Source organism: Ctenocephalides felis, unplaced genomic scaffold (genome assembly GCF_003426905.1).
Source record: "Ctenocephalides felis isolate EL2017-DRISC unplaced genomic scaffold, ASM342690v1 CF-g0.4_SCAFFOLD_01886, whole genome shotgun sequence".
Classification (NCBI taxonomy): domain Eukaryota; kingdom Metazoa; phylum Arthropoda; class Insecta; order Siphonaptera; family Pulicidae; genus Ctenocephalides; species Ctenocephalides felis.
In genome coordinates this window covers 36,099,847-36,117,364 of record NW_020538040.1, presented here as the reverse complement: position 1 = coordinate 36,117,364, position 17,518 = coordinate 36,099,847, and the positions used below count along the sequence as shown (strand labels likewise).

At 29.1% G+C, this 17,518-nt stretch overlaps 1 protein-coding gene across 1 annotated transcript; it reads right to left on the bottom strand.

Moving 5' to 3' along the window:
• Positions 1-9,803: 9,803 nt before the first annotated feature.
• LOC113376604 (histidine-rich glycoprotein-like) lies at positions 9,804-10,529 on the bottom strand. The gene has a single exon (XM_026616584.1). It carries the CDS (start codon positions 10,527-10,529, stop codon positions 9,804-9,806), a length of 726 nt encoding a protein of 241 aa, XP_026472369.1.
• Positions 10,530-17,518: the final 6,989 nt, after the last annotated feature.

The following is a 17,518-nucleotide window of genomic DNA, read 5'->3' as shown; positions in this document are numbered from 1 at the left end:
TCATTTCGTCAATACAAATAAGATGTTCTTTGAGTTATTCAAATCGGGCGCTCCCTTATCTCAAAAACTGAATTACCATTTTTGGCACTTTTTTCCCTGTATCTTTGAAACCGCTGGACCTGCCTTTTCCAAAAACTAATCAGCACACGTCTCCATATGAATACAAATCTAATGTTTTTTGAATTCAAATCGGTTGATCCGTGTTCACGAAATCGTCGACGTAAATTAAAAGGTAAGGAATTGCATTTTTTGTTTTGCTATACAATTGCTCATGCCATTTTTTCTAAACCATCAGAAAAGTGTAAAAACTATCCCAAAAAAAATCTGAGCAGATTTGGAACATTTACAAACCATTCGAAAGATATTAGTTGGAAATCGTGCAGATTAATTATTAAAAGTTTTTTTAATTTTTTTATTATGATCTGGTTCATGATTTTAACAAACATTCTGAAATATTAGATGTTTACAAGTAAAGCAATTTCAAAATTTCAAAGTTCTATTGTAACAATTTCAAATGTCGCTAAATCTCAATTGTTGATGAAGTCTATCATTCACACATATGATAGTTCATGCTACTTGTCTTAAGGCAAACTGTCACTTACATCTAGTTAAGTATTGTATCAATTGAAATATAAATGTAATGTTCAAAACGAAATCTTCTCAAAAATGTGATTCATATGATGTGATTCTCAAATTAATCATATGAGGTTTTTAGGGGTAGGGAGAATTTGACAAAAAATCACAAAATATCACGTGAGAGAGGGCATTATATGATGTCACGAGTATTTATGTTTTACCTGTTTTTTTTAATCCAAACATTTTGAAAGAAATTCAAAAATTTTATAATTTTCTCCCCATGACTAAAATATACTAATATATATCAATTCTAAAATATAGGTTTGGAAGGTTATTTTGAATATAACCATGTATCACCAAGGAGGGGGGGAGGTCCAAAAATCCTTAAAAAATCTATCACGTGATTAATCCTAATCAGCAATGAACTCATTAACAAGCAATTTGAAACCATACCCAAATTTCCCGGTCTTCCCTACGCCGCCGGTGGAAACTGATAATTCTCAGAAACGCCAAATGATAGTTGTTACGGGCTCCCGGCAAATGGAACATTTAAAACCCCGAATTTCGTGAACAGGTGTAGATGATTGTCGTTTCTGGGTACCGAAAATATGTAGGAAGTGAACGATTGTTTACGCCCGCTTTTACTAATGTGATTTTGCCGGAAAATTTATTCTGATTGACCTAGTTTTGTCCGTTTAATTACGACTGTTTTCTAATTGTTTGACTATTTATGGCTTGAGCTATTACGAACGTGTATGAAATATTTATAACCGTACGTATTAGACAAAGCAAATGACTTTTCAATATGAATTTGTAATACTGTTTCTGAATTATGAGTATCGTACGAGAGTTTAGAGAGTTTTAATTATATGGTGAATAATTACATTGTATTATAAATTTAACGATTATTATTGATGATTTAGTTAACACATTTAATGATACAAAATAGGGTAGGGCGGGGCACAAGGTTCAATTTAAATGTGAGAAATTATATTATGAAAAACAAACCAATTATATCACAACAAATAACACATGTCGAACAAGCAACTACCTGACTATGTTCCGTAAAACTCCTAGCTAAATCATTAAGGTAGAAATGTGTTATTTTTGCTGTTTTTCAAAAATTTGTAACGCGGTCTGACTATGTTCCGTAAAACTCCTAGCTAAATCATTAAGGTAGAAATGTGTTATTTTTGCTGTTTTTCAAAAATTTGTAACGCGGTCTTTTTTACTCTACAGGCGGGATAAATTGGGACGGCCAGAGGGCACAGGTTCAATGTCATATTTTAATTTTAAAGAGATTTAACAAAATAGTAGCTACATTATTCAACCAATGCTAAATAGAAAATTCACGGGTGCATTTTCACACAGATAACACTGTTTACAACCTTGATATAGTATTTTGTCAGAAATAATCATCAGCAGGTAAGAATAAAAATTTATTTATTTATTTATTTTGCATACTGATTAAATTAAGAGATTATTTATTATTTCAACAATTTTCAACAGTTTTTTTTTAAATCAAGTTTTTGCTTTTATTTTCTCGAACACATTTCGACAATTATCTGTCATTACATTAATTACATTAAACAGATACGTGCTTGTATGTCCTAAAATTCTAGTTTATTATTCCACATTTTAATGAATTGACAATATTTTGACACCTTTTGACACAAAATTTTTTAAAATTAAATTACTTGCGGTAGGGCCATAGTATTTTAGTAGGTTCTATAAGACCATGATATCTATCGTGAAAAAAGTTTCATAAAAATCGACTAAATTTTTTTTTCAACAGTTAATTACAAGAAAATCGCTTGGTTGATCTTTACCTAAAACTAATTAGTATCGTTCCTAAGCAATATCTTACGAACAGTTGTTGATTTTTGAAATCGATTCAGTATTGTGAGCTAAATCGTGGACATAAAGTTTTACATTTTTTTTTTGTAAATTAGAAAGAAACGGCTCGCAAATCACCACACAAAACAAAGGAACGATAGTCTTGATCGAAATACATCGAATGGTTTTTAAATTTTTAATATCGGTCCAGTCGTTTTTGAGGAAATGTCGATTTAAGGTAAAAAATCTGTTCATACACACACACACACACACTTTTTCCGAATTCGGCCTCATTCGATTCAGAACGGCTTGAAACGTTGAGAAAACGTAAAATTAGCAAATTGGATTTTTTTATGAAAACAATACGATTCTTCTTCGGAAAAATGAAAAAAAAAATCTTTTGATATAGATTTTCAAACATTGCTGTTTATCAGTTTATCTCCCGGCTAATGATAGATATTTTCTCATCTACTTTCAAATATTATTGTTAAAAAATTCCTAACTGATTTTGAGATATTTCACAATTGGTTTCGAGATATCCTAACACCATTATGTAATGGACTGATTATCTCGCCACCAGAGGAGGATTTAGAGTTCTGATGATAATTTTTTTCGCTTCTCTTAAAAGGCGATCGACAACTTTTTCTATATTTTTTTTTACTTCAAAGTTATTTTTATCTTTTTCATGCCATTTTAAAGCTATTGGCAAAACTTTCAGCATGGCGCTTTCCACTCCGTTTGAACTCATCTCGAATGCAGATGTTGATAAAATGGAATGAATATATTAAAGGTTATTGTAATTGTTGCGAGATAATAAAAATACCTCTAATATGTATTATTTGTATACAAAAACTTTTCATTATCATATAAAAGTTTGTTTTAGTGCTAATTTGATCAGTCCAAATATTTTGAGTCACTATATTTTTGCTAATTAAATGCATAAAGTTTTGCAAAAATTAAAAAAAAACTAGTTGGTATTGGTATTTTGCCTTGCGGCAAGTTACATAAACTTTCTGATTTGTGTAAATAATCGACTTAATCAATAAAAAATAAATTTATTTATGAGTGATTAAAAGTATTCAGAGTGGATTTATTACACATAACTGAAAACGAACGAACACGATAACTCGGAGTATTTTCTAAAAGCAAATTTTCAAAAATCAATAATTTTTAAAATTGAACCGATTTCCGTAGAACTTTAATGGTTTAGTATGTTCTTTAAGACCAAGTACTCTATCGCCATTCCAAGTAAATCGTCTAATTTTCATTTTAACAAACGTCAAAAAAACTACTCATTTCCTCAAATGTTGATCATTTTTTGAAAACTGAACTACTTGTCGTAATGCCGTAATATTTCAGTAAGTTCTATAAGACCATGATATATATCGCCAAAAAAGTTTCATAAAAATCGGCTTAAATTTTTTTTAACAGTTGATTACAAGAAAACTGCTCAGTAGATTTTCAACTAAAACTAATCAGTACCATTTGCAACTAATATCTTTCGAACAGTTTTTGATTTTTTAAAATTGATTCGGTGGTATGAGCTTAAATGTGGACGGAAAGTTTAACACTTTTTTTTCAAATTACAAAGAAACGGCTTAGCCAATCGATGTACAAGACTGAGAAAAGATAAGCTACATCGAAATACATCATTGGCTTTTAAATTTTTGAAATCGGTTCAGGCGTTTTTTAGCAAACGTCGATGCAACTCCTAATTTTGGCAAACGCCAAAAAAGCAATTCTAATTTTTGCAAATTTTGACAAATTTTTAAAATTAAACGACATGTCGTAGGGCAGTAATATTTTAGTATGATCTATAAGACTATGGTACCTACCATAAAAAAATCATAAAAATCGAATAATTTTTTACTACAAGAAAACGGCCCGGCCGATCTTTACCAAAAACTAATCATTCGATTCACAATGATTTGAAACGCCGAGAAAACATAAAATTAGCGAATCGACTTTTTTGATGAAAACATAATTAAAAAAATCAGAAAATATCAATTATATATATATATATATATATATATATTATATATATATTATACCTATATAAATATTTATATAAGAACCCTGAAGATAAAAGTTCACAAAACCCATAACACAATTCTCTTTCATTTCTTCCCTTGTATATATGTAATGCTTTTCAAACTTCCATATTTATGCTTTGTGTCTTAGCTTTCAATTTCTGAATTTTTCCTACTCGAGCAAATGATTTCAATCATATGCATTCTTCTTTGTTGTAGCAGTTTCTATTTTGCATCTGGTTCATGTACATAGGTAAAATTGACTCAATCTAACATATATTTTTCTTGCATCCAATGGATTTAGTTTCTTTCAACGCAGTGTTATTAATTTGCTGTACTGCTGGCCTATTTTATTTTTTCTATTCTTTTCTAACAACATACTTCAAAAACTTTCAGATTATTTCCCAAAATTTTGTAATTTTATCAGAGCTCATCACAAAGAGTTTTTATATTTAATGACAAAAACAAAACAAAAATCATAACTACTACAAAAATGTAAAATTCGGAAATATCGCCGAAGATATCGAAATCGAACAGCCCAAGAAAAAATCACAAAGCGCGAATGTGAACAGTAAATTTGCAATCTTGTTTTCGGCTCCTTATTATGCAAGAAACAGTGACGATGTTATTCCCGCGCCAATAGAAACGTATTGTGTCTTGATTTTTTTTATTGCTGTACGTGATTTTTCTCGAAATTGTTTCTAGTCTTAAAATTCCAATGGGCGGCTTAAAAGCTACGTGCCTACAATCTGCATCGCGTTCGAGTTATCGATAACCCTTGTATACCTACTTCATTTTGAGTTAAAATAAGTCTGAAATCATTTAAATACTTATATTTATGATAAAATTGTTATTAAGTTTACCATATTTTTAATTGTTTCAGATTCAGAATCAGAATTTCAGAAAAGAGTGCGCAATTTCAAGTTAAGTAAAAATAAATACATCATATAACAATTTTAATTAATATTTATTAGTAATATGGTAACACTTGTGATGTACATATTTCTCAGTGTCAACCATTATACACATTTATAAAATGATAAATTATGAATTATATATTTATAATAGCATTAAAAATATGTATAATATATAAAAACAATAATATAATTAATGTCATACTTCAAATATGACATGATCGGTTTGTCATTGTAATTAGCATTTAGAAATGAACCTTCATTAGAGAAATGAAGTAATTGCTGATTAATAAATTCTTTAATATTTGTTCACACAGTGGATTGGAACAAATATTGTTTTTGTAACTTCACTCATCATGTAATTCAGTTTAAAGAACTTCATGTAATCAAAATTAACTGCAGTTAATTCATTGACTGCTTGTATTTTTTTACTTTTCCGCTGGCGATATAATCTCATTCTTTGAACAGCTGTAATATCTGTCTTGCCTAATAATGGAAAATATTTTTCATTTTAATAACTTCAAAGATTTATAGAAACTACGAATAATATAGAAATAATTTCTAATCAATAAACTTGCTTGTTTTATTATTTTCAAGGAACAGGGTAAAAGATTCAGGCATTTTTCATTGAATCAAGATTTGTACTACGATGTCACTTCAAAATGTTTATCTATGACGATTTTCTTGTTAATATTGGTACGCATACAACATCTCTATTCACATTCACGACGACTAATCACAATCGACCCGTATATAAATGATATCATCGAGAGCGATTGACGAATCATTGGCACTTGACTCTGCCGTAACGCACTTCCGTTGCATTTGTACGGATTTACAGCTTAAAGAAGCTAGTCGAGTTTAAAGAAGTTTTACTTCAAAAAAATCAATTTTTTTGCTGAATTTTAAGTAAATACTTTAATTCAGATTAGAATATAATAGCCAGTATTTGAGATGAAGCATGAGCTAAATGATAGAAAATACAAACATGTATTCCAGTAAAGTTGATTCTTTATGCTTATAGCATAATCCAAAGAATTTAAACATTTTTGATCTTTGTATTTCACGCTTTTAGTTCACAATCTAATAATATAGTACAGGAATTTAGAACAAATGTAGCCAAACCGCTTAGAATGAAATAATTAACTAGTGGTATATGGCATCGTGCCCCTCCGACTACTAGTTTTTATTTTATAGGTATGTGATAAAATCGACAATTCTCGCAACGAGGGAGTATTGACAAATTTTTCGGGTAAAAAACGAAGTTGCTCTGATTCGACTAATATTCAAAAAGTACATTCATTATGACTGTAACAAATTGCTACTGAATTTTTAGACCCCTCGGTTTGACTATCAACTCTATCACCATGAGAAGTTTCATCAAAGTCCTAAAAGAGTATATCTGAGTATATCTATATTCTCTTTCTTAGTTCACGTTTTCATGTTGGGTTTGAATAAAGAAAACTTCACAACAAATTCTTATTATATAGTTAACACATAAAAAATAATTCGTCATAAAGAACACAAACTCCAATCTCGTTCACCACTTTCTGTTTGCCCCGTTTACTTCTATATCATCTTAATACGGTCCCGAACATTTTCTGCAATGATCTCGTACACGGAAATTCTTGCATTTTATATATTTTTTCCCGATGTCTAATATTTCGATTTGCCCATTGACGATGATTGCAGGTCGTTCGACCTGATTTTGCTTCTCGCAATCTACTGCAAAGCGGCGGCCGGTTTATTTTGCGGTTTAGAATCGATCGAGATTACTCATATTACGGAGTTGAAATATTTCGTAATAAATTTAATATCAAATCTTTTGTTTTGTAGAGTGGAATTTATGGTTAAATTAGTGGCGAGGGAATTGAATTGAATTAAATAACAAAACAATTCTTATATTACGTTGTTTTACATTATGGGACTATTTGAGAATTCTTGCATTTTATATATTTTTTCCCGATGTCTAATATTTCGATTTGCCCATTGACGATGATTGCAGGTCGTTCGACCTGATTTTGCTTCTCGCAATCTACTGCAAAGCGGCGGCCGGTTTATTTTGCGGTTTAGAATCGATCGAGATTACTCATATTACGGAGTTGAAATATTTCGTAATAAATTTAATATCAAATCTTTTGTTTTGTAGAGTGGAATTTATGGTTAAATTAGTGGCGAGGGAATTGAATTGAATTAAATAACAAAACAATTCTTATATTACGTTGTTTTACATTATGGGACTATTTGAACTTATTAGTATCATTATTATTTTTAAAATTTACATAGGGCAAGTTATAAAAATAGACCAAAAATCTAAACTGAACGTTTTTGCATTTCTTCACGTTTTTAAGGTTTTTGAACATTTTGGCATACCCCAGATAAAATAGATGTGTGTGTATGTGTTTTGCGTGTCCGCATTTTTTTGTCCACGCACGGATCAACCGATTTGAATAGTTCAAAAAACATTTGATTCCTATCGATAGAAACCTGCTGATTAGTTTTTGGCAAAGGCAGGTCCAGCCGTCTCGGAGATACGGTGCAAAGAGTGCAGAGAATGGAGCGACATAGTTTTTGAAAGAATGGAGCCGATTTGAGTGATCCAAAAAACATTTAATTCGTAATGATGGCGAGAAGTGGTGATCCGTTTTTAGCAGAGAAAGGTTCAGTCGTTTCGGAGATACCGAGCAAAATGGCAGTTTTTGAAAAAACTAAGCATCCGATTTGAATGATTCAAACAACTTTCTGCTGTGATGACAAAACGATTGCTTTTGAGGAAAAAAATCATATTCAATTTTCAATCAATTTTTTTTGAATATCGAAACTAATTCGTATTTTATATACCTTATATTCTTCAAATAAATAATTTTAACTTTGCAATTTAGTTTATATAATTCTTATAAATATTAGACAATATCTTTTATTTTGAATTTGATTGATCGAGTTTTGTTTACTTACTTTTCTGTAAATATATATAAGTTACAGCATTTATATTAAGCTATTTGAAAACATTTAATATTCGTCGAATATTTCATTACGATACGGAAAGTTCCAGCAATTTGCCTTAAGGCACGATGCCATACACCACTAGTTATAAATGAATTCAATTTTATCACATTTTTATGAAACTTCCCGAAGCAGAAGTTTATGATTTTGCGACAAAATCCAAGTTGCTAATTTTATGTTTTCTCAAAGTTTCAAGCTATTCTGAATCGAATGAGACCAAATTTAGAAAAAGTGTGTGTGTATGTGTTTGTATGGCTGTGTGTATGTGTAGATTTTCTCAAAAAAGACTAGACCAATTTCAAAAATTTAATTTATTCGATGTATCTCGATGATTGGCCGGGAAATTTCTTTGTAATTGGCAAAAAAGTGTAAAACTTTTCCTCCACGTTTTATCCCACAATTTTGAATTCATTTAGGGAATTCAAATATCGTTGGTTCTTCTAATTAACTGTTAAAACATTTTTTTGACATGTTTCATAAAACATTTTTTTACTATAAATATCATTGTCTCAAAGACCATACGGCTTTTATTATAATTATTAATTATTTTATAATTGTCTATAACAATACCTCTGATCTAAACAAGTTAAAAAAAGTAATAATCAGTTTGACTGAAGAGAAATTTAGATTTATCTTATCGTTGATACCAGTACGTATTTTTATGTATACCTTTTTATAATTGATATTTAAATACCTACATATGTTTATATATACACATTAAATATATATATATATATATATATATATATATATATATATATATAACGAATTGAAAGATTTACGCGCGAATTTTAATTCACGCAAATCTTAATTAGATTGAAGCCATATATAGTAATATGCTTTGAAATCGTTGATTTCGCCCAGAATACTCATTGTACAATTTGCATGTAAACAGCCTATCCAAATATCGTTCTATAAGTATTAAATACGATACTGGATTTTAGGCTATCGATTTACATGTTTTGCGCAAAAGTTTAACATCTAATGCCTAAATTCCTTGAGAGACAAAGAAGCCATTACGGATGAACTAAGTAACCGCAACATAAGGGTTCCGATTTGAACTTTTCGGGTACGAATCCTGAAAATGAAATATACGTTTTATAAAAGTATAATAAATAAAAGTAACTAAATTAGGTAATAATTTTTATTAACACTCACATGAACAATTATGATTTCTGAATCTTATTTGAAGAATCACAAAACAAACAAAAATATATTTTCGTATAATATTAAAAAAAACATCACAATAGTAAAAATCAACAGTTAGTAAATGAACACAACAATGAGAATGAAAGGTTAGTATTTTATAAGAATAACAACTGAATCACCAATGAAAGTAGAATGTGCGAATTTAAAAAAGATCGTACATCGGTATGTCGATCATTCGAAAAATAGCAAAAGGAAAAAAACTATCAACAACTTGTCAACGACAGGTGCAAGAAAATTAATGGCCTCCTTTCTTGAAACCCCATTCCTTGTGGTCCTTGTGTCCACCCTTCTTGCCGTAATCCTCGTGGTGGGAGTAGTGTTCATCGTGGCCACCGGCGCCTTTGTGTCCCTTATTGTCTGAGTAGTGTCCTCCTTTCTCGTGATGACCCTTCTTGCCGTGCTCACCTTTGTCGTATCCACCTTTGTGATGTCCACCTTTGTGGCTGCCTCCCTTTTTGTGTCCATGTTCCTCGTGGAATCCTCCGTGTTTCTCATGGTAACCTTCGTCATGATCCTCGTCGAAGAAGTGTTTCTCTTTCTTGAACTCATCCAATTTGTGTTCGTTGTGTTCTCCTTTGGTGCTGTGACCTTTATTGTAGCTTCCTTTCTCTTCGAATTTATGTCCTTTTTCGCCCTTCTCGCCATGTTCGCTACCTCCATGGTAACCACCTTCATCATGGTGGCTTTTCTTGTGGCCACCTTCTTCTTCGTAATGACCTTTGTGTCCTTCTTTATCGTGATGTCCCTTTTCACCTTTGTGGTGATGGTGCTCGCCTTTGTATCCTTTATCACCCTTTTCTCCGTGATTAGAGTGTTCATCGGAATGATGTTCTTTTCCGCCACCCTTTTTCCAATGTTCGCTAGCAGCCGTTTCCAAATCATCTTCAGAAACGGACCTAGCTTGAGACCAAGCTATCGCGCACATGGCCACAGCCAGCAAGCTTAAAGCTATTTTCACCATTTTTTATCACTCACTATAAAACTGGAACTATGGTAGTACTATCGAGCGCTGCTCGATTGTCAGTGCGTTCAACCTGGAAACTGACGGTATTTATATATTTTGGTCTGATTTTTTTTCCGATTCAGAACTGGTGCATTTTTTTATCGATTTGTAAGACGAGGTTCGATTTCGTCTCGCGATCGATAGAGCGTAACAAAAGTTGCGTATAAATTACAAAGTGTATTACGGCGATAAGTTTTGAGCACGTACAGATGACAATGTCACGCTGTATTGCTGTGTAATAGGTTATTGTCTGCCAATGTATAGAATTCTATATTCTTAGAGATATTCACAAACTAGAACTCGTACAACTCTAGAAGATCTTATTATTGGAAAACGAAATTTGTAACTGCGCGTATACATGCACTATGAATTTATTGCTTTATAGTCTTTAATTTTATTTCAACTTTGTATAAACTCTTATTTAGATATGAGGATCTGTAAAATTGATATGATGTTTTTACAAACATTGTTTTTAAAGAAGAACCAATGGAAATATATTAGGCAAAACGAAATATGGATTAATGTTGCCATGCTGCAACATCCTTAAAACATCCTATTTTATAATTCATTTTGTTTAGTTTCAATACATTGAGCCCATTGATTTTCATTAGTCATAGCTGAAAATTATACTATTTGGTATCAGGTCGCTGTGAATGACACTTACGAAACACTTTTGACGCTTTCACGAATCTTTCACGCCCGACTTGGCTTCAATGATTGTGCCTTACATAATCTATTCTAGCGGTTTTAAATTAAACACTTTTTCTGCAAATAATACCACTTGTGGAAATTCGGGAATTATGCTTAAATTCGGGTTTAAAAAACATATGCACATGAATACCTTTTGCCCTCTACTTTTAAATATCATTGGTAAAAAAGTCTCAACTTTACTTGTTTTTGACATATTGGTGGTGGACCTTTTTAGCAGAAGATCTTCAAGCTCCGCTCTACCCTACCATATTTTATAATATGACTATTATACTAGCCTTTCATTTCATTGTTTTTTGTTTTTGTGTTTTTCAAATAATGTTGTAAGGTAAAGAGGACTTGTTGAATAGTTTAAATATATCAGTTTTTTTTTAAAAATTGGATAAATGCCTGTGTAATATTTTTCATTTAGTATTATTTAATTGAATATATATATATATATATATATATATATATATATATATATATATGCGTGTGTGTATATATATAGAGCAAAAATATTTTATAGAGAAGAAGGAAGAAATAAAGTACAAACTGCCATGATTACAAAAAGTAATCATGTTCCTGAACATATAAGTACTTATTTTATATTCAGCTAAGTCTTTCCAAATTAACCAAAGATAAGGCTTAGCGGCTACGCCTACTAATTCGTTGAAGAATTTTCATCAGCTTTCCGCAACTCCCTACTTAGGAGTTTTCCCGACCGCTTATGATTTTCCGAAAACTTCAACTGCCGTAATGAGCACCTTGGGCCATATAAGGATTTATAATGCCGCGAATTTCCTGCATTTACATATACTGTTTGAGTCCTTAATACCCCATATATATAGTACGCATAATATATTAGGTGTCTGCTTTTGTTAGGGCACTTAAACTGTTAGACGAAGAAATTTGATGCGGGCGTATGTTACATACAATTGTGGAGAAACGCACATTGAAACAAACAAACAAAATTTTGCGAAAGTAATTCATAACATACCTAATGTAATAAGAACTTAATCAGTTGATTAAATTCTTAGTTTCTACAGTGGATTTCAAATTTAAGTAGCAGAATCATTATTTGTTTGGAAAGCTGATATTGACTTGTGTAGATAATAGTAAAATTTTTAGTTCATGTATTAAATTTTTAGTTGATATTTAAATTATAGTTTAATATTTCAATTTATTATTATAAAGTAAGAAAATTGCAATTGTTTGAGATAAAAACGTAAAATAATATTAAATAAAAGCACAAGTTGATAGTACCAAATACAAATTCTTTAATTAACGGCGTAGAAGGAGATCAATAAGAAGGCTTATAAAAATAAGTTTCTAATAACAATTCGAATCGATTATTTACTGGAATTAGTTACGATTTATATAGATAAAATGCTATATTTCAACTTAGATATCTTATTATAATTGAACACACATCACATCTAGTTGTGTCTTATTTGTAAGATTTTAGAATTAAAAAAAAAATTACTAAACTTTGTTACAATTTAAATAGATTAAATGCTATATTTCAACTTCGACTGATATCTTATTATAAGTGAACACACATTACATCTAGAGGTGTGTTATATGTAAGATTTTTGAATCCAAAATTTTGAATTTTTGAATCATTAACAGAAGAGCTATTTTCAAACTATTCAAAAAAACATAATATTAGTTTTATGCTCTTAAAAAAAACTGGAGTAAATATTATTGTTCAAATAAAATAGACTTATAATTAGTTTATTGAAAATTTACATTGCATATGAACTAGAAGTTTATAATAATAAAATGTTTATAACTTTGCAAAATATATTTGTGCCATGTATCCATTTAATGTAGACTGAGAAATAGAAAACGAACAGTAGCAATTTACAAAAACGCTGAATCATGTTCTCTTTATTCAACAGAATTTTAATTCTGTAATGTGTTTTCAGAATCAGAATTAAGAATTGGGTATGTTTAGTCTCAAAATTGTATTTATATGATTATAAAACTTATTAATAATAAAAAATAATAATAATAAAGAAACACTTTCCATAATATTGTTCCACTAGAGTAGGTTTATCGCATAGAAATAAATACAATATGATCTAGATATTAACTTGTATGATATAGTGTCTCCTATTTTCAGAAGGTACTTTTTATAAAATTTTTGGGGTCCGTACTTAAATCATACCTTGTATTTTTAATAATACCTAAATAAGTTAATTGATTATAGTTATTTTCAAAATTGTAGAGGAGATTGGGTACGATTGTGCCAGGGTACGGTAGTGACAGTCGTCATAACAGTTAAACTGATTTTGACATAGGGCTCTCAAAGAAAAAAATATATGTATGTTTCTTCGAACAAGTTTACAATATTGCATTGAGTTAGTGCTCTACTTTATCATGATCTATAGAGTCAAAGTACAGTTTTAAAGAGTCAAAAGTAAGTTTTTACTTTACTTTAATACCTGTTACTTGTATACAGATAAATTACTTTTTTTTATTTTGCTGTAAGTTGGCATTAGTAGTTAATAACCAGCAATTAGATATGTTTTATGTGATATGCTTTTTTGGGTAAAAATTCAAACAGATAAAGAAAAATCTAACTAAGACAAAATACGAAAGAGTAAAAGAAAGAAAAATTCAATACAAGAAAACAAAAGATTTCACAGAGATTTCTTGTTTAAAAAATTAAATTTTGTTATGTATTGTTATATTATATTCACAAGTTTTGTTTAAACGATTATGTTGTATTGTGTTACATATTTCTGCCAATAAAAGTTGCTATAAACAATTTTGGTGTTTATAGCTATTGTTTTTTTCTAATTTTATTTCTCTATGACGGTTATGACACGCGCCCTTTTCTTATATGTTTTGATTTTATGACTAATCCATCGTATTTAAGGACAGTATTTCAGTACTTCCTTGTAGACGTATTACATTTTCACATTTGATTTATTTTCCTACAAGCTAACTGGTAAATTAACAAAATTATTGCGGACCTAAAGAAAGCGGCACAACCGTACTCAATCTCCCCTTTTATTGAAAGGAACATAATTTTCTACCAAAAAGTATTACCACAAAAATTTAAAAAATTCTTGGTTTATATACTTAAATCAAACCTTAGATTATCAAAAATCTCTCAAAAGGTTAGTATAGTTTATCGCAATTTGTTAAATCATGCTATGATATGATCTAAAAACAATTCTGAAATCCACAAAATAAATAAAAAATTTGAGTATTATTTATCATACCTTAAACTTTTAAAAAGTTTTTAAATAAGAATATCATAATCGTACAATATTGTAATCTAAAAACATTTCTAAAGACCATAAAATAAATAAAAATGACATATCGGTATAGATGGATTTACATGTGAGGTGCTTTGGAAACATTGTCACCATATACATAAATTAATTTAATTATGGTTAAATAAAATTACCAAATCGCACATGAAAATAAAGGAAAATTTTACTTGTTGTTATTCATATCTAAAAAACAAAGAAAAATAACTGCGTAGAATCAATTGGCCTTATTCACATTCCTTACACTTGCCATAACAGATCTCACAACATATAAGTATGTAAAAGTTATAAAGTTCAGTTAAAAAAATACAATAAAATTCTTCGTCGAGAAGAAAGAAATAAGTTTTAAGCTACGTCATAAACAGTATAAAAAAGTAAAATTATTATATAAGTATTTGTACAAAAATCTCTCCGTGAACAACTTCGACTTGCACTTTACAAGAGTGTTATGCATACAATGTTATTGAAAGTATGTCAAATTTTATTTAATATTCAAATAGACGTTATATCTTCATCATTTCGCAAACTTTTAGATTAATTAACTCTAAAACAATTATTTAAATGCAAAGTTCATTATACACAAAATAGCGTCAGCTGTAAAGCTAATTGAGTAAGAGCTATAAAACTATTTAGAAGTTATTTGCGCAACATTAATGATACACTAAGAGAAATATACTGGCTGGCTCAAATGGATGATACATTTTTATGATATATTAAACTGGGTTGTGGTATCTGTTTATTGTATTTGTATCGTGTGTTTGATCGTTATTATATTTGCCATAAACCGATGCGCCAATAATAAAATACAAAATATTGTGCCGGCGTATGCGTGCAATATAATGGAAAACTAGTAGGTATTGTCGATTTTTACATCAGTAGTTTTTCCATAGCATTTCCAAAAGAAGAATATATATTTGAAGAATTTGTTATAATATACTTTATTTAAAATATTATTAGTGAATTTAACATACTTGTCAATGTCAAAATACATAAGTACGTTTAACATACTTGTCAATGTGAATTCCATTAGCAATATCTATTACAATATAAATTTATATCATTCTTTCTTAGTGTTATATGATCTAAACTGTAAAAGTTCTTAGAACTGTAAAAATTATATTCTTTTAGTTTTTTATAGATTTTATATTTATTCTCTGCACAATTTTTTTAACTTGTTTATTGTTTCTGTATGCTCCAAATATTTTTTCTCGATTCCAGAATATTTATCTATAAACTTCCCGTAGGGTAATTCGTCTAAAAATCGAAAATGAAAATTTTTACATATTTTTGTTTCAAAGTTTTTTAAACATTTTGACAGAAAAAATGGATCTGTGTGCGTATATATGTATACAATTTTACGTCTACGATTTCGGGCGCACGGATCAACCGATTTGAATGATTCAAAGAGCATTTCATTTTTATTTATAGGGAGGTGTGGTAATTAGACAATAGAGATTAGATAAAGACAATTCCAGCCGTTTAGAGATACGGAGCAAAAAGTGCAAAAAATAGAAATTTGGTTTTTGCGAGAACAGGGCATCCGATTAGAATGATTCAAAAAACATTCGATTCGTATTGACGAGAACAAGTGCAAAGAAAGTTCAAGCCGTTTTGGAGATAAGGTGCAAAAAGCGAAAAATAACAGTTATTAAGCGAACGTATCAACTGATTAGAATATTTTAAAAAACATTTTGCGTTGACAGTGTGAAGAAATGATTAGTTTTTTAGGAAGCCAGAATTTTTTTTTCTATTTCAAAATTTTAAAAAAATATTGAAAATAATACTGACTTTAATTTCATTTCTCGAATATTTCATTACGGTGTGGGAAATTCCAGCAATTTGCCACAAGGCACGATGCCACGCACAACTAGTTTTTTTACTTTTTGCATACCTAGTTTTGATTGATTTTCTAACGTGAACTTTATTGAACTAAAGATTTTCACATATTATATAAAAACCGAAATATTTAGAATCTATATTTTAGATAAATGTAATTAGTTGAAACTGTTTAAAAATCTTCTTCTATACAAAAATGAAAACTATTAGGAACATACAGAAACCAAAAACAAGTCAAAAGGAATCTAGGGAAATAAGTATAAAATCTGTAAAAAAATCCATATTATTATAGTGATTAAGGTCACAAAACAATAAAAAAGTAAAGCAAAAATACCAAAAACAGGTTCAAAATAAAGAGAAAGTAATGCAACAAAACCAAAAAATGTATAGAAAGAAAAACAATTATTTTCAAATGAAAATACGTAGAAAAAGTACAAAAAAATCAATAGATTATTTATAAAATTCATAAAAAAAATATTTTATTCAAAACGATATTTTTTTTTTTTTTTTTTTTTTTTTACAATTTATTTTTGTTAATCAAGACTTTAATGTCTTATTTACAAAATTGATATGAGCAAAAAAAAAAAATACAAAAAAACAAAAAATGCAATACATTGAATATAAAATGAAAAAAGTTAAAATAAAAATTAAATTAAAACAGTAATACAAAAATAATAACATAAATGATATGAGAAGAAAAATGAAAAATTATTCTGCAAATGAAGTAATCAACCAAAACTTTCAAAAATATAAATATAAGCATAATAAGTTTAAATAAATATATAATAATTGTAAAAAGTATATAAAGAAATATTTAAAAAAAGTGCGAATAATGAGTAAAAATTCAGAGAATAAATACAGCAATTATTTTAAACAAATAAAATAAATTCGAGTAAAAAAAAAACAAAAGCCAAAATACAGTTTTCAGGCAATTTAGATTTGTATCAAATGTTTTATACATAAAAAATGCGATAGTGACTGAAAATCGCTATATAAATCGCTATATATGTTTAAAAAACATAGAGCGTTTTGATACAAAAATATTTACGAAAGATATAAAAATCAATACGAGTAAGAAATTAATATCGTATACTTGCCCGAATAAATTTACTTTTATTGTTTATCTTTCATAAAAAA